Source organism: Felis catus, chromosome B3 (genome assembly GCF_018350175.1).
Source record: "Felis catus isolate Fca126 chromosome B3, F.catus_Fca126_mat1.0, whole genome shotgun sequence".
NCBI lineage: Eukaryota > Metazoa > Chordata > Mammalia > Carnivora > Felidae > Felis > Felis catus.
Window position 1 is genome coordinate 124,846,049 of NC_058373.1, and position 18,845 is coordinate 124,864,893.

General features: G+C 36.5%; 1 protein-coding gene across 14 annotated transcripts in view; it reads right to left on the minus strand.

Moving 5' to 3' along the window:
* The window catches only part of CEP128 (centrosomal protein 128), a 401,019-nt gene that overhangs the window by 55,482 nt on the left and 326,692 nt on the right, over positions 1-18,845 (minus strand). For 10 of the 14 annotated variants that reach the window (XM_045060329.1, XM_045060322.1, XM_019833420.3 and 7 more), the window contains 2 exons: positions 13,789-13,878; positions 5,819-5,842 (listed from right to left, as the gene is read on the minus strand). In XM_045060329.1, coding sequence (XP_044916264.1) covers positions 5,819-5,842; positions 13,789-13,878 — 114 coding nt within the window. Of the gene's footprint in view, positions 1-1,740; positions 4,381-5,818; positions 5,843-8,581; positions 8,637-13,788; positions 13,879-18,845 lie in introns of those variants that run through there. The other 4 variants (XM_045060325.1, XM_045060327.1, XM_045060326.1 and 1 more) reach the window with 4 other exon arrangements.

Sequence of the window (18,845 nt, forward strand, 5' to 3'; positions counted from 1 at the left end):
TCTATTTTTCTTAACTATGAATTCCTAGAACTTTTTAGACAGCAACACTATTTGCAAATAACAACTGTTTAACTGCTTTGGTTAGGACTGCATGTATAGTATCTAACAGAAGCTGTGGAATGGGGCATCCTTTCCTTGTTCCTGGTCTTAAATGAGGACTTTCAAAACGCTAAGATAATGTCTGTCATTGATTTTTTTTTTACATGACTCAGATTAAGTAAATTCCCTTCTAAGTTTGCTAAACAGGTTTTGATAATGATATGAGAATAAATGCTTCTTATTCATCCACTGAGATGATCTTATTAAATTTATTTCTCCTTAATCTGTCATATGGTGAATTACATTGATTGATTTCCTAATATTAAACCAACTCTGGATTCCTGGAATAAACCCAGTTTGTTCATGATGAATTCTCCTTTGAATACATTCCTGGATTTATTTTGCTAATATTTTGTGTATAATATTTTTGCATCCATGTTAATGCGTGAAAAGTCCCTTAATTTCCCTTATTTATACTTTCTATGTCTGGTTTTGTCTCCAAGGTTATGCCAACTCATAATGAGTTTGGCATGTTCCCTCTTCTTCTAGTTTCTGGAAGAGTTTTTGTAAAATTAAAATCATCTGTTCCCATAATATTTGGTAGAACTTCTCTAAAAAAATTATTTGGGCTTGGTGGCCCCTTTCTGGAGAAATTCTTAATTGATTAAAAATTGTTGATGAAACTTTTTATTATTTTTAAAGATTTACTTATGGCACTATTCATGTTATTTCTTCTTAACTCTGGAAAATTATTTTTTTTCTGGGAATTTAGTTATTTCTCCTAATATATGATTGCAAAATTATTCACAATACTCTGGTATGTGGTTAAATTCTCAAATAGCTATAGTAATATCCACTTTTTCATTCCTAATATTATTCCTTTGTATCTACTCTCTTTTTTTTTTTCTCCATCAGTCATGCTGGGTATTGGTTGTTTTTTTCTTTTTAAACAACCATCTTTACTGGGCTTGCATATTGCAAGTTTGCTTTCTATTAATTATAATCATTTCTCTATTTTTTCCTTTCTTTTTCTTTTTTCTTTCTTTTTTTTTTTTTTTTTTTTTTTTTTTTAGGTTTTTGTGCCATCCTTTTAATTTCTTATGCTGGGTGCTAAGCTCATTATTTTCATCCTTCTTTTCTAATTAAAGATGTGAGCCATGAAGTCGCCCCATAAATACTACTTTTGCTGTATCACACACATTTTATAACACAGTGTTACTATTGTGATTCACATCCATATATTTCATAACTTCTACTCTAGTTTGTTTTCTGACCTTGAGTGGATTAGAAGTTTACTTTGAAACTTCCAAAAGTCTATGCCTTATCTGGTTCTCTTTTTGAATCCTAGAGCTAGTTATAATCATCCACAAAATTCTGGCCCAAGGAAATGGACAGAAAGAGTATGTTCAAATTCTAGTGTCTACTAAAGGGAAATTACCTGCTCTCTCTTCCTTTCTTTTGTCTCATTACAATGCAAATCTAAAGGCTGGAAGTGGTTACAGGCATCTTGGATCAGGAGCAGGACATTTGCATCCCTACACACTACATCTGCCGTGACACAAGGCCTGATTTAAAACCATTTTATGGGGGCACCTGGGTGGCTCAGTCAGTTGACAGTCAGACATTGGCTCAGGTCACGATCTCATGGTTCGTGAGTTCAAGCCCTACATTGGGTTCACTGCTGTCGGCAAAGAGCCTGCTTCAGATCCTCTGTGACCCTCTCTCCGCCCCAACTTTGCTTGCACTCTCTCAAAAATAAATAAAACATTAACGAAGATTTTATGCTCAAAATAAAAGCTAAATAAAAATGAATAAATAGCTGTGCTACCACTTTAACTCTCTGTGTTGTAGACAACTGATAGCAATGCAAATGAGTCTTGTTCATAGACTTGCAAATAAATGTTGTCTGGGGGAGTTTCAACTTATTTCCTTCCTCCACAATGGAAGAAACCAGTTTTGCATCTAATTTAAATGCATGCCAGAACTCTAGTGCCTACCTATATGTGGTTCTTTTCTCCTTTAAGCCTCAGTAACATTTTATTCATTCTCTCATTAACTAAAGAGTTAAATAAACTCATTTGCCATGATTTCATTTCATATTTGTAGAAGAGTCATGATTTCATAATTTTACTTTTTTGGTAAAATTGTCTTTTAACAAACCCTTTGGTTTCTTACTATCTTCAAAGTTTAATTACAGCCCCAACATAAATGCCTTCTCTGGCTCTTTCTGCCTGACCCTGATTCTCCACTTTCAGAGATGAATCTAATCTCCTCCATCATGTCCTCAAAGTACAAAATCCATGGTTTTCCTAGAACCTGGACCATGATGTCTTATTTTATAATTTTTCTTTAAGATTTTTTTTTCTTTATAAAAGCTCCAACAAAATGCATTGTGTTTCCTTCATGTAATATAGACAATGTATCTTTATCTTACATCATTAATTTATTTACATGTAAGTAACTTCTCAATTCAAGTACAAATTCCTTTGGAGAACTGATTATAGTTTTTCCTTTTCTCTTCCATTGTCAACACAGTGCCTTATATAGTACCCAATAAATATCCACTGCTATGTCTCATCCATGACCCATCAACTGGGGCTCTCCATCAAGATTTGTTTTTTAGGTAATTACTTAGCTTTATTTGGGGTATTAGCCTGTTATATTTTGGTTAAGAGTTGGTTCATTACTAAAAAATTCACATTAAACTTTAATGAAGATCCTAAGAACTTTTGTGAAACATCAAATAAAGTTTAAACCTAACCAAAAAGGCTAGGGGAAAATAATAAATTGATTTGCTTCCGGGGAACTTTTTTCTTCAACTATTGGGACTGGTTCTGTGTAAACCCGCATATCCTTATGTGAGTGTCACATATGTTCAGTTTGACATCCATTCTACAAATGTTTACTGATTGTCCAGTATATATCAGGAATGTTTGATAGGCCCTGGGTTGCATTTGCAAGTAAAAAGTAATTTCTAACCCAAGAAGCTTACATGCTAGTGAAGAAGGAGAGGGAAAAGTTGAGGAAGAGGAGGAAAAACAGACACATGATCCTGACATAAGTATTTAGATCACTGGGGACAAGTCAACTCAAGTTGCTCATTATGATGAAAAGACCATCTCATTTTCAGCTATTATAACTACTGAACCTTTAAAATCTCCTAATGAAACAATGAAGTTTTGAACTTTTGCATATTTGTATTACCAGAACATACACCCTACATCCAATATCTTATATTAATACCAACCCAACCAAATGTAGACCACCAATTCTTTTCTACGGTTTAAGTGCTGAGTTGTGAGAGAATAATAAACGATCTTGAGATTACTTTCAGCATATTTGATTTTATGAACTATAAAACACTTTACCAGTTGAATAGTCTACCAAGTGTATTAAATCTGCTGCTTATAATGCCATATGAAGTCAAAGGACTTCATAATATTTGAGCATTAACATTATTACTGAGCATTTTCATTTTTATGGCTTTACTTATGATAATTATTTCAAATTAAAACCATCTTGAGAAAACTGCCACTGTAAAAAACCTTGTCCATTTAATCGATTTTATTTTTCTCATGATGACTTTTTATTTTTACCTTTATTCCTAAAGGAATGCTTAGAATAGGTACTTATTAAGATCATACTCCATAGTGCTTTTAGTAAAGAGATTGATAAATTAAAAAGACTAACAAATACTAATAAAATTTATAGGTTTTGGTTTCTGCTTGTATGATTTTAAGTTTTCATGGCATATTGGTGTAATGAAAATGATTAAATAAGAAATAATAAGCAATCACATAACGATAACCTAACATTTGTTTGGCCCTAAACATGTTCATATATATTTTCTCTCTTAATTCTCACAACTTGGTAAAATAAGTTTAATTATTGTTATCTTTATTTTTACAGATGAGGGAATCAAGAAACAAGTGATTTGCTAAATGTTGTATAAGCGGCATTTTATATGCTGAACTCAAGTCCTCACACTCAAAATTTCTATTTTTGTTCATATTTTTAAAAAGAGCGTTTAATTCACAAGCCAAATCCTGTTGGCAAGACACTTCCTAAGGGTAAGTAAAATATATGTGGAAGAACACTAAACATTTTATTCACCTACAATGTCATCATACTGAAACTGAGAAGGTCAGTGTAATTTCCAAATGGCCCAGTTAAATCTAAGGAATAGATTATTTACCCACTAGGGTCTGGACACTGTCAATCAAAATCACTTGCTTACACAGGACTAAAATGTGCCCCATTAGCATCTCTCCACCTCACACTCACAAAATAAATATTTTATTCTTTACTGGCCATATTGTTGAAAGGCTTCTTTTTTTTTTCCTGTTCATTAAAAACACAGAAAGAAAAAATAAAAATCACCACTAGTCCCAAGTCACTCTTAATATTTTGTGTGCTTGCTTTCTGAGTCTTTTTTTAACACAAAATACTCAATATTTGCATCACACTCCCCCTCACACACATATATATATATACTACTTTATATACTGCTCCCATATTATGGGGAGCATAATATGGCAATATTTACTTTTTAAAAATATGACTTTTTACGGCTGAAAATCTTTCATCATAAGGTGGTACCATAATTTATTCTACCATTCTTTCAATTCACATGGTTTTCATTATACAAAGGTTTATTTATAAAAGTAATATAATGTTTTATAAAACTTGAAAATATAGAGAAAGGAATGAAATTACAGTCCTAACTCATGTCTAACAAGTCACTGATGAGTTTTGCTACATCTCTTTTACTCTTTATTCATATGCCTATCATTACATGTTATTATTGAAGTAGACACAATTTTATTTTATTTTTTAATTTGTCTTCTAGTACAAGCCCTTTCCATAACCATAGTGGCATGTTGGGTGGAAAGTCTACACTTTAACCATTCATTACTGTATTGTCAAACAAGAGGTTGTCCATTTTTCTCTAAAATCATTTCAAATAAATCATTTTACAGTAAATATTGCAGGCATGTCGTCTTACATTCATGCTCCTCAAGAAATGTATTCCCTAATACTAGATTCCTGCAAGTAAGAGTATTAAGAAAAAGGCTGACCAGCTTTTAACATTATTTGGGTAGTGGTAAAAACAATGGACAAAAATACTGAGGTTGGGGTGCCTGGGTGGCTCAGTTGGTTAAGCATCCGACTTTGGCTCAGGTCATGATCTCACGGTTTGTGGGTTTGAGCCCCACATCGGGCTCTCTGCTGACAGCTCAGAGCCTGGAGCCTGCTTCTCATTCTGTGTCTCCCTCTCTCTCTGTCCCTCCCCAGCTCACACTCCATATCTCTCTCTCTCTCTCTCTCTCTCTCTCTCTCTCTCTCTCTCTCTCTCAAAAATAAATAACATTAAAAAATTAAAAACAAAAAATACTGAGGTTCACTATCTGGACCTCAAAGTATAAGCAGGATCCCAATCTCTACTTCTTGTCAACCAATCCTTTTAGTGACTGGGAAATACAGAAACAAACAGATAGGATATTGATTACATTTAAACTAATTATGTTTTCCATAATTTAGGACATCTTGGTATCATCATTCTTGATGGTTTTTTTACTACTATTTTCATTTTAAGGGTGTGTATCCACCTACCTTTCAGGTATAGTTTAGCTTAGTCTCTCCCCTTTCAATCCTAGATGTAGTTTTAGAAGTGCTTTCTGGAATTGCTTCTTTGGGTGGGGTGAGGGGGTGCTCTGAAATCCACACCAAGACACAACAGTAATTCTGACAAAAGGAGAAAGAAAATGCCCCAACTTACCGTTTCTAATGCATTTACACGGTCCTGCAAATAAAGCATAATATATAATTATAAAAAGAAAGCATTAAAAATCATTTCAAGTTGACTTAACTGTCACATTTTCTCTTTATCTTCCATTGGTAATAATGTATTTAAAAAATATTTAAAAAATGAGAATTCCTACTCAGGATGATTTCTACAATCAAAACAGTCATAAAAGAATCACTGAACTTCTTATCTCACCTAGTGTTAGGACTGTAAGACTTCATTTAACAGTAAATATCATAAATTCAGATATAACTACTAAACAGAATATACTTTACCACTTTCACAATGGTAAAATTATTTATTTAAGGATTTATAAATATTACACACGTTTGGTTATAAAAACAACTAGACAATAGTAGTGATATAAAAAAAGGACTATAGCACACATACCAGCCCTCAGGTGTACAGCACAAAGTATGATTTGGAAAGTAAAGTTCAGACATAAGAATAACTTCATCAATTAAAATTAAGAAGTAATTTGTTAACTGAAACAATACAGGAAAAATAAACGAGAAAGACCTATCACATGCTGGAACCCAGATGGGCCTTCCTTATCTGTAGTATCTTAGAAGTTTTACAGAAATCTTGGTTTTAAAAAAGGGTCACTGACAATATGACTTAAACAGCTAAATGACTGGTGTGCCTCGGAGGCTCAGTCAGTTAAACATCTGACTTGCGCTCAGGTCATGATCTCATGGTTTGGGAGTTCAAGTCTCGAATGGAGCCCCGCATTGGGTTCTGCACTGAGGGCGCAGGGCCTGCTTGGGATTCTCTCTCTCGCCCTCTCTCTGTGTCCCTTCCTCCATGCTCCTGCTAGTGCGTGCACACACTCTCTCTGACTCTCTCAAAAAAAAAATAAAGTTAAAAAAATGCCACATGATTAAGTAAACAGTTGCATTCTCAAACTGACAGCTACATTTTCTCAGCTCTTTTCAGAGCTGACAGATACATGGAGGAAGTCTTTACCAAATAAAAAAATGCTGGATTTGTGAGAGGAATGTCTGAAGATTCAGGAAAATAGAAAGCTATCTTTTTTTTAGGAAGATCAAGGCCACTTTTCTTCCTTTTCTCTCATCTTAAGCAGTGGGAGGAGATGTGTGAAATCTGGATTTCTTTTTTGTTTAATCAAATGAATCATTTGTCCTAAGAGGCAAAGGGGGGAACTGGTACAGAGAGCCACTCAGCTCAGGTCTCTTGTGGCCCTACAGGGATCCACGTGGACCCAGGACACTTAGGAGCAGCAAGAACTTGGCGCTCACTGCCGAACTCCCAGCCTCACCTAACACACAGAGGCCTTGCCTTTGGAGGACTTCTGCAATATGATCCACAACCCTCAGATTGGGAAACTGAGTTGAACGTTTCTACCCGTTAAACATTTGGTTATGTGGGTACAAGTTAAGTGAATATATTATGCAAAATCAGCCCAAAGCAGACTGTTCTTAGCAACATAATCTGTTTAATTGCATTTTGTTGGCATACTGGAGAGAACTTCACCCTCGTCCCCATAATTTTCGTGAAATAACCGCTGTTTTGTTGGTGACTTGTGTACTGTCACTTTTGAATGCTTCATAATAAATGCATATAATAATGCCTCAAGGGGGCTTTGATCTGTTGTACCAGGCATCTTATTCACAGTGCATCTGGGACAAAACCATTCGGCAATGCTTTATCATCCTTTGCAGATTGAACAAAAGACCTCATTAGATACCTTATAGAGACAGAAATAGCCTTTGGGCAGGATCACATTTATATGAACCATCTTGGAAGCCTTTAAAAAATAAGTAAAGCCACTATTTGGACCTTAAATTTTCTCCATACATTTATGGGCTCACGTTTTTCAGGATTAGCACATTTTTTTTTAAATTTTTTTTTCAATGTTTTTTATTTATTTTTGGAACAGAGAGAGACAGAGCATGAACGGGGGAGGGGCAGAGAGAGAGGGAGACACAGAATCGGAAACAGGCTCCAGGCTCCGAGCCATCAGCCCAGAGCCTGATGTGGGGCTTGAACTCACGGACTGCGAGATCGTGACCTGGCTGAAGTCGGACGCTTAACCGACTGCGCCACCCAGGCGCCCCAGGATTAGCACATTTTAAAAGAACACAGACAGCTAGTTTGAAATCAGAGATTTCATATGATGTCAAAACCGTAGAATTAAATTTTGTCTGTCCTAATTCAGATCTCAGTGTTTGGCAGACAGACTGATATAATTTATATATTGGTGTCTTCATTTTACTTGAATATTTGTTACCAGATTTAAAAAAAATACACACTGTCGTGGACTGCATGTTCATATCCTCACAAAATTCATGTATTGAAACCCCAATCTCCAATGCTATGGCATCTGGACATGTGATCTTTTGCAGGCAATTAGGTCACGAGGACAGAGTCCTCATGACGGGATCAGTGCCCGTATAAGAAGAGACACAAAGTCTGCTTCTCTTTCTGCTCTCTGCCACATAAGGGCATAATGAGAAAAGTTGGCCATCTACAAGAGGCCCAGCAAGAGGGGCCTCACCAGGACCGACTCTGCCAGCACCTTGATCTTGGCCTCCTCATCCCCAGAACTATGAGAAATGTTTGTTGTTTAAGCCACCCAGTCTGTGGCAATTTATTATAGCAATCCAAGCTAAGATATGTGCCTAGTCTTTCAGACTATGAACACAATTGGTCAAAGAAAACTCCATTTTGTTAAAGTATAAAGATGAATACATGATTTATTTCAGTGCAACTTACTGACTTCTTTTCATCTATAACCCACTTCATTCCAAATTGGTATTGAGACAGCTTTCTATGAAAAATGTAATATGTTACCAAAATGAGAAAATTAGGGAAACAGACAATTCAGTTCATTAACCTGAATTTAAATAATTCAATTTGCCAATCAACAGTGGCTAATAGAATACCAGCCATCGTAGCCAGTTAGTGAGACTCATCTAGATTGTAGAGTTGTTTGGTCTTAATTGTGGGCAGTAAATAAAAAGAAACTATTCCTAGTCTTTATGAACTTACTAACTTGCTTTGAAAATTTAAGAAATGCTTTCTGAAAATTTAAATGTTTGACTTCTTTTTTGGCAGATAAGGTTAGTTATAATTCTGTATATAAAAAAAATTAGGCTACTGCAAGTATTTATTCTCTAACAAAATATTTTCATACTTCCTCTCATGTTCTTAGCAAAACAGAGGTAACTTAAGCCAGCGCTGTGGCATTGACACAGCCCAGGAAACAAATGCCAGTATATGTCCTAGAATGGACATATAACTACACCACAATAAATTATATTGGTCTTAACCTCTCCCACTCTCACCAGAAGGGCAGCCACAGTGTTTTGTTCTTGTTGTATAATCTCCAATTTTCATTTCAACCCAGTTTACCTTCAAGTCCAACCTGAAGGCTCAACACTTGCCCCCCTCCCTCAGCATGAACACACACTTCCACACTTGGATCCTGAAAAGAAAAGTACTGGCGCATTGAAAGGAGGGTTAGAAGGTGGGAGGGGCCGAGAGAGAAAACAGCCTCCAGAAATAGTGAAGATACTCTCACTACAGTCACGCTGTTTCAGGTGGTTTCGATACATCAGTGGTTCTTATTTTTGTAGTCAGGAACTTTGGGTCTGAGGAAATTTGATCTTCTCCCCAGGAAAATGTACATTATCCACAACATACACATAATTCTGCATGCACTTTTAGGAGAATCGCAGACTCTTAGGGTCCCACCGATGGGCCTTCAAGTCCTTTTACTCCAAACAACACTTGAAATAAGATGTAAGAATATTGTATAAATAAATTATTCTATTAAATCGAATCTGTTCATTTCTCGTGTGAAGTATTTCTGAAAAAATAACACTAGTAACAAGGAAAGAAACAATTGGGAGTGGAAGGTTAAACAAAAAACAAAGGAAAAAAATTCCTTCAATATTTTGAAGAAAAAGTGCTTGGGGGAAGAAAACCTGTTTTGTTGATACAGATTTTTTTGTGACCGGATAATCTCCTTTCCACTATTCTTTTCATTCTACCTAAGGAGGGGGAAAGTCTAAGAAACACCTGATATGGCAACATTTAACATTTACTCTGAAAGATTATATATGTAGTCACTGCATAGTCATTGAGCTCCACTGTGAAGTGGTAGCCATTCTTAACAAAGTGAATACTTCATAAAATTTCTGAGTATCAATAATGCTGTTAGACAGTACACTATAATTCATTCCGGCTTGACATGTCAAGAAGGGAGAGGCATATGTACTATAAAAACACATAACTTAACTTTTTATTGCTGAGGTCAGTTAACCTGCCTTGAGCTATATATATTCCTTTGCTACTTGGTTACCAAGGGTTGGTTGTACACTGGAATTTATAACTGAACTAAGGCCGTTAGTTCATTAGCATCATCGGAGATGAGAAAATATTTGTAGGTTAAATTAGGAAATGAGCGCTATATAGATCATTGGTATCTGAATCCCTGGTCATTAACAGTTTATTTGATTCATCCAAGCCAATCAAGTAGACACATGGATTCGTCTATCTTGCATCTAAGAGATGTAGAGGCCTTCTAGGTCTAAACAATCTGAGTTTTGCCTCTGTTAAGTATAACTGAACAGGCCTAGTGACTTTATTTTATCACAATAATGCGGCATTTTCCAAGAACGCTTTACATATATCCATTTGCATATGAAAACCAATGGCATATTGGTATAAGAATGGTATAAGAATAATGGTATAAGAATAAAACAAGAGTCTCTCACTCTTCCAAGTCTAAGGATCTTTAACAGTATAGAATAATTCTGGAAACTTCCCGAGGACTGATGGATGAATAATTTTCAAAAAGCAAGCAAAGATCCACAATGGGGACTCCCTCCATTACTGTTCTAAATCCAAAAAGCCTCTCTTCCGAAAGAAAAATACACTTGGCTTCACCCAGAGAGACCACTGTGTGGCATTTTTCCTGTCAATGCTAACTTTATTTATTTATTTATTTGCTTATTTATATTGTTAACTCTATTTAATTAATACTCACACTTTACCTACTACTTCTTATATGATATAAAATGAAACACAAATATGTGCATTTTTCTCTATGAATTTCCATATGGCAATATAATGAGTGTTTCGGGGTGCCTGGATGGCTCAGTCAAGTTAAATGTCTGACTCTTGATTTAGGCTCAGTGGGCTCCATGCTGACAGTGCAGAGCCTGCTTGGGATTCTCTCTCCTCTCTCTCTCTGCCCCTCCCCACTCATGCTCTCTCTCTTTCAAAATAAATAAATAAACTAAAAAAAAAAAAAAAAGGTGTTTCATGTAGTGATTTAAAATAAATTGAAACAAAATAAAGAGCTAAAAACTGCAAACAACCTTAATGTTGCCACACCAAAAAAAAGCTTCAAAATATAGCATAATTTGACCTTGAATACATCAAAGGAAACAATGATCTATACATAAAGTTGCATGTTACTTAAAAGTCAGATAAAATTACTGGACACTTAAGAAAAACTTTTAGAATAAGTGGCATTAGAGCAGCTTGCAGTGGTTTCCTGATCATCCAGAGTTCGTTGTACCCATCTTTTAGATATGTGTAGTCTATCTTAAAATTTTTTTAAAAATATTTATTTATTTTGGGAGACAGAGAGATAGAGTGCAAGCAGGGGAGGGGCAGAGAAAGAGGGAGACACAGAATCCGAAGCAGGTTCCAGGCTCTGAGCTGTCAGCACAGAGCCTGACACCGGGCTCAAACCCACAAAGTGCAGGGTCACGACCTGGGCCGAAGTTGGACACCTAACTGACTGAGCCACCCAGGTGCCCCACATGTAGTCTATCTTTGTTAATTCATTTCTCTAGCTGCTTATGTGCCGTTTTCAAATAATCTACTACAGGATCCAAACTAACAAAATGGAAACGCTGAAAAGAAAAACGCAGCAAGATATCAACATTTTGTCTAAAAAGCTGTAAGTAAGCCCTTCAACATGTTGACTTATCCAGAAAAGCCGGTTTAAAGGTATGTGTCATTTCCTAACCTAGAGGGAGTACCCAGTAACTTTCCTCATTACCTGCTTTTCACTAGGGGTGTGACAAGTCCCTGATAGAATCAGAAACAGGATTTACGAAGAGTCAAAATATGTGCTCCACATCTCTGATTTATTCTCTCATCTACTACTAATGATAGAGATGGGAGGCAGCCAGCTGTTCTGTAGGTTTCCTGGGCAACACTCTGGTTGCATTTTTGGTTTGCGATCTTGAGAGGTGATCACTGACCCTTATACTTTGGCACTGTTTGTATCACTGTTTGACCTTGTTCAGAGAAGTTGGAGATTGCGCCTACACCAAAGTGGGATGTGTGCATGTGTCTTTGTGGTGGGGAAGAGGAAGATATGGAAAATGGAGCTGTGGTGATTTATTTTGACAGATTTCACGCTGGAAAATGCAGCCTGAGAGGCGAAGTAGGGTTTTGCTTGAAATCCCTGTAAACACTTCCAGTCGGTTGTGTAACACTAACACCAAAACCTCTCAGATTTACCCTTTGTGTTTCAGATTGCAGAACAAAGCAATGAGGTTTCCTTTTTTTTTCCCTTTAAAATAAAGAATCAAATTAAGATTCCTCTTTAACATACAATGTGGTTCACAGGTGGCTAGAGGTTAAGACTACAAACCAAATAGAGGGCAGGAGACACAGAACTGTCTTTCTGTCTTTCTCCCAGAACTGTGCAATTCCACGGTGAGTCTGCTGATAATGGGTAACAAGAGTTCAGTGAATGACATCTGGACTGGGGAACAACTAAAAATTATTTGCAGATAATATAAAGGCTATGATGGTGGCTAGGGGCAATGCAAATGACAACCAATGTAATTTCAAAGACTGTCCCCTCAAAAGAGATGCACACACAGAAGTTGAGTAGTAGAGGGAGAAAACCAGCAACCCAGAAACCAACACACTGTATTTCCCCCCCAAAGATTTACATTTAAAAAAGTAAAGTACATGTCTCCAGTGGCGAGGTTAGTCATATATCAGCTGAATATGCTCTGAACTCTTATGCAAATCATACTGCAGTAGTGATTATGGCATAATTTATGAGTAGGTTTGTGTCAGGAAGAATTTGTGGGAAACAGTAAGGTATGCTTTTTCTTTCAGTGTGTATTTGACTGTCACCAAACATAGCTGGCCTAATGAGACTCCCTGAGGCTGCCATCTCCTTTGATTCCCTCAAGGGCACACATCTTCTGGGATTCCAGGTGAAGAATATTCACAAAGAAACCCACATGGAACCCACTGTCCCAAGCTCCTTCTTCCTGAATATTTCAACCCTAGCACTCGATGGTTGACTATCACTCAGGTCACAAACTGAGCCATGAAATGGTACAAGCAAACAGTCCACCTTCGGAATTAAATTGCTTACCTTTGAGCAATTCCAATAATCCTCATCTCAATTTACATGCAGTCATTTATTCAAGTGTTTCAGGAATTAAAGCACCAGGAACCTATGGCTGTCTCACCCTCATTCCCATACTCCTTCCGTGGGCTTCTGTACAGTTACCTCTCACTGTTCTATACTAAAGAGAGAGGGTGCTGATAAAGATAATCAGACATAAGCAGATGGTTTCAAAATAATGTATTTGGCTGACACGAGTAAGGTTTTCCTTGCTTCCTATTCCATTTGACTAAGATCAAAACTATTATTAATCTCCATTTCCTGATATACAAGCACAGGTAGGAAGGGAAAGGTAGTTAAAGGATTTAAAATTAGCCTCAGATTATCTGTACTCTGACCATCAATGGTGCACTGTTCTTAGTATCCAAGAAAACCGAGGAAAACCCCCAACAACTTAGTTTCTAGTTAGACTTCTGAGATGCATACCTGAAGGCTGACTTAACCTGTATGTCCTAAAATAAAGCAGACGTATTTTGACTATTCAGTTCCAAATATCCTAAATATTCCTACCTATGAAATACTTAACTGCTTTTTCTTCAAATTGAGCTTCATTCTGATTTTTCATTGCAGTCTGACTAGCATCTTCCCAAGATGGAATTTTAAACAGTTGCTTTGGCTGTTTGAGAGAGACGTGAGTAAAGAAAAAAAGTTGGAAAGCTCTATTGTCTTAAAACATTCGAAAGCACTATCAATAGTCATAGCTATAAAGATAACACTAATACGACTATAATAATTTTTAATGAATTTTTAATTTCTGCATTTAGAAAATTATGTCACACTGTGCTCTTAAAATGTTTCCCCAAATAATTCCTTACTCAACTTACATGCACAAATTTTAGGGAAATCATTACTTGAAGTTGAAAACAGTTTATTCTTCAGGATTATAGAGCTCAAGTATCCTCAGACTGTCTTGCTTTCACATCAAACATCGTTAGATGTAACTAATCCTAAACTCCAAAGTCTACAATGGCAAGGAATAAATAAGGTGGGAGTTTGCTAGCAGGCACACCTGGGCAACTTTAGTCAGTAATGAAAGCTACTTTTAACACTTACAATTTACTTGTTGACAACGGACCACTGATACAGTGTGATTTTCGGAGTTCAGGAAGGTCTGATCACTCAAAATTATGCTTTTCTCCCATTTGCAAAATTATTAGAAATTCTACCAATAGAAATTTATTCTTTGCCTCCCCCAATCTAGTTCATCTTTTTTTTTTTAATTTTTTTTTTTAACGTTTATTTATTTTTGGGACAGAGAGAGACAGAGCATGAACGGGGGAGGGGCAGAGAGAGAGGGAGACACAGAATCAGAAACAGGCTCCAGGCTCCGAGCCATCAGCCCAGAGCCTGACGTGGGGCTCGAACTCACGGACCGCGAGATCGTGACCTGGCTGAAGTCAGACGCTTAACCGACTGCGCCACCCAGGCGCCCCAATCTAGTTCATCTTTAAAAGGCAACAGTCTTGGGAGAGAAAACCATTAAACTAGTTCATTCTAAGGCCGTTCTAACCTGCTGCTTGTTTTTATAGGTCCGTGAGCTAAAAATGGTTTTTACGCTTTTATTTGGCTGAAGAAAAATCAAAGTAAGAATAATATTTTATGACATGTGAAAATTACATGGAATTCAAATTTCAGTTTCCCTAAATTATTTTTATTGGAACACAGTCCATTCAGTTCTTTACATATTGTCTATGGTTGCTTTCTTTCTATAGTGGCAGAGGTGAGTCGTTGGGAGACAGCACATAGCTTGTAAAATTGAAAATATTTAGAATCTGGCCCTTCACAAAAAGTTTGGCAACCCTCTGTTCTAAGGTGTCAGTATCCCATAAAAATTACTTACTGTCTCACAGAAGGAGGTCACCCTATAGCAAAACAACCCCTGTAAGCTTCTGGAAGGAGAAGGTAAGGTGAAACACATTGACCAGGGACAAGAAACGAAAGACGACAGGAACCAGAAAAATTTTACCCAAATTTTAAACTTTATTTATTTTTTTTTAATTTTTTTTTAACATTTATTTATTTTTGAGACAGAGAGAGACAGAGCATGAATGGGGGAGGGTCAGAGAGAGGGAGACACAGAATCTGAAACAGGCTCCAGGCTCTGAGCTGTCAGCACAGAGCCCGACGCGGGGCTTGAACTCACAGACCGCGAGATCATGACCTGAGCCGAAGTCAGACGCTTAACCGACTGAGCCACCCAAGTGCCCCTAAACTTTAAAATAACATTTACAGGTGCCTAGGCGCCCGTCAGTTAAGAGTCCACCTTTGGCTTAGGTCATGATCTCATGGTTTGTGAGTTCCAGCCCCACATCAGGCTCTCTGCTGTCAGCACAGAGCCCACTTTGGATCCTCTGTCCCCCTCTCTCTTTCTTCCCTCACTGCTTGTGCTCTCTCTCAAAAAGAAATAAACATTAAAAAAATAACGTTTAAAAGTTGTATATGCATAAATACATATATCCAGAATATAAATCATTCCTCAGGCCATGAAAGTTTCTTTTTTTTGTCCTTTATTCCTTTTATCCATCATTTTTATTCATTCCTTCCAATGTCTTTCCTTTGTTCTTCCCTCCTTCCCTCCCTCTCACTCATTTATACATTTAATTAATTCATCCATTCATTCACACTTATTGAGGCAGATACTTTGTTGGACATTGGGTGCACAGTTATCAACAAGGGAGATAAGGTCTCTCTGCCTTCTTTGAGTTTATATTCGAAAGGAGTAGACTAAGAGATAAATAAAGAGGATACTCAAACACCATGATGGAGAGTGAAGGCAGAGATTTACTTTAGGCAGTTTGGCCAGGTTAAATGTCCATGAAGAGGTGACATTTGAGCTGAAACTCAAAGGATGACAATGAGCCATCACTGAAAGAGCTAAGGGAAAGCATTACAGAGAGAGGAAGTAGCAAATGCAAAGGTCCTGGGTTTGTTTAATTTCAGGAGTAACAGGGACACTGGATATTAAAATATCCTTTTAAATTAGCAGTATCATAAAACTCAACACTATTTATTACAAGCTTATTATGTGCTGACAGTATTTTTCATTTGACATTCCCCAAAACTCTCAATAGGTCAACATTATTAATTTCATTCATTTTGAAAGTCAGAGAAGTAGACTCAAAGACATTAAATGTAATGAATTCCACATTGTGGTTGAGCTGAGACTGCACATTAAGAAATACATATATGTGTATATTTATATATATTTGTCTATAAAGATGATACCTTTTTTTATTACCCTGAGAACTATATTTTGTGTGTGGCAGAGGTTAGGTTTCATACTGGAGGAGTGTTCTAGAGCCTCTTTCTCAAAATTACACAGGCCAGAACAGCATTCCAGAACCCTAATTTTAACAGATGTCAGGTGGCAGTGTAACAAAACACATACTATATCACAATAAAATTTAATGTTCAAATAAAAACCATTATTTGCACACATTCTTACAGTTATTTACCATATCCTCAAAAGGGATTGTATTTTTGCCATATGCATTTCTTAAGTGAGTTGCAACTGCTTCTATTTCTAGGTGTGATATTAGGCCATTTGAAGACACACAGCCAATACCACTGGGGAAATATCAGAAAAAAGGGTAAAGAAAAGCAAAGATCTAAACTTAATTAGCTGTGATGCTGTACAGCTAAATGGCACCTCTATTGTGCTGGTCTCCCAATTCTTTCAGGTCTAGGCTGCAGGAGTTAGATTCATTACAGAGCTCATAAATGGCCTCTGCTCCCCCACCCCTGTTTTACTGGTGACAAATTTATTAGTTCTTTTCTAACAGTGAAATGAGAACTAGGGATTTCAATTACACCCAGAATGTAGTAAAGGCATGGAATCTCTTGTAGGTAATATTTTTCTATTCCATTTTATGAGCAAATATAGAAGTACTGTTAATAGACATTAAATGTTATTTATTAGCATGCTAATAAGCCTTCACACTTTTAAAAGTAAACATTAAACTTCTAACAAATTAAATTTAGAAGAGTAAGTGTAATGCAGATACTCCGGAAAAGGAATGCACTTCAGAATCAATTTTTAAAAACCCAAATCATCAGTGATTATGATAAAAAGACAAAGATATGAAGAGATGCTTATTACTCATTCTTTCAGCTCATTTTAGTTTTATCACTTTTTCCACAATTCAAAATTTATGCAAACATTTTCAATGTTGCCTTTAATTTTTGCCAGAATATTTTGAACCTGATTTAAAACTGAAATTGAAGAAGCCCAAGGAGGGCTTTAGTAACAACTTTCTTTGGTCTGTTTGTTTAAAGCATGATGAATAAGCAAAAAGAAAAGGTGCAGAATGGAAAAAGAAAAATGACCCTTCTCCTTCCTAGAAGTGTTTGAGATTATTGCTCATAATCGTGCACCAGGAATTGAAAGTTTCCTCACATGCCAAGAGACAAACACACACACACACACACACACACACACACACACACACACACACATACACACACACACACTCACACACACACAGCCCAGTTGCCATGTATACATAAAGCTTAGAGCCTAAGCGTTTGTAAATAGTTTTAAAGTTAAACAGAAAAGCAGTAAGGAGTTTCACTAATATTAGTCCCCAGTATTATCTATTTAATGCATTTTGTACAAGTCATTTACCTTCTTATAGTCTTTTCTTAAGAAGCTAAGGGGTGAGTTAGTATTTTACCACACCAAATTCTTAATATATTTTTCAATGAATCATTCTCTTAGAAGAAAAAGATGGAAGAAATCCAAAGAAACAGAGGCCAAGAACCTAAACAAACAAACAAAGTGTGGAGGTTGTGTTCTCCATAAGCTCTGGAGGCATTGAAACACAGTAGTACAGAAGACAGGCAGATTCTAGTGTAAGTACTAGCCCTGCCAACTACTGGCTGAGCAAGCCAGGGATGTTCTTCATCTGTAAAATGAAAATAAAAGTATTTATCTTCTAGAAGTATCACAAGGAATCAATGACATACATTTAGAAGTTTCAGCAGTGTATGACACAAAAGTATTGTCTACCATTAATATCATTCATTAACAGGCCAGAGGGTCATTTTTTTCTTCTCTTTTGATGCACAGACCATCACTCTTTTGGATCGATTTAGCAAAACCTTGACAGGAACTAACACTTACTAAATCAGTATTCATTAATAATTAAAACATAATATTAGTGAGTTTTCAAGATCCCAGTCTGGGGAAATCTTTTGCAATATTTCTTTACATTCTGGAGAATGTGCCAGAGATAAGGATGGGAGACAGCCCTACAAATGAGAACTATAGCTGCTTACAATGATCTTCTATTAATACTTAGAACCTCAGAGATTTGTTTTATTTTTAATTTTTTTAATGTTTATTCATTTTTTTTATAGAGAGAGAATGTGAGCAGGGGGGAGAGAGAGAGAGACACAGAATCTGAAGCAGGTTCCAGGCTCTGAGCTGTCAACACATAGCCTGACGTGGGGCTCGAACTCATGAACTGTGAGATCATGACCTGAGCCGAAGTCGGATGCTTAACCAACTGAGCTACCCAGGCACCCCTAGAACCTCAGAGATTTCACAGTCAATGGAAATGGTTCCAACCTGAAATGTATTAT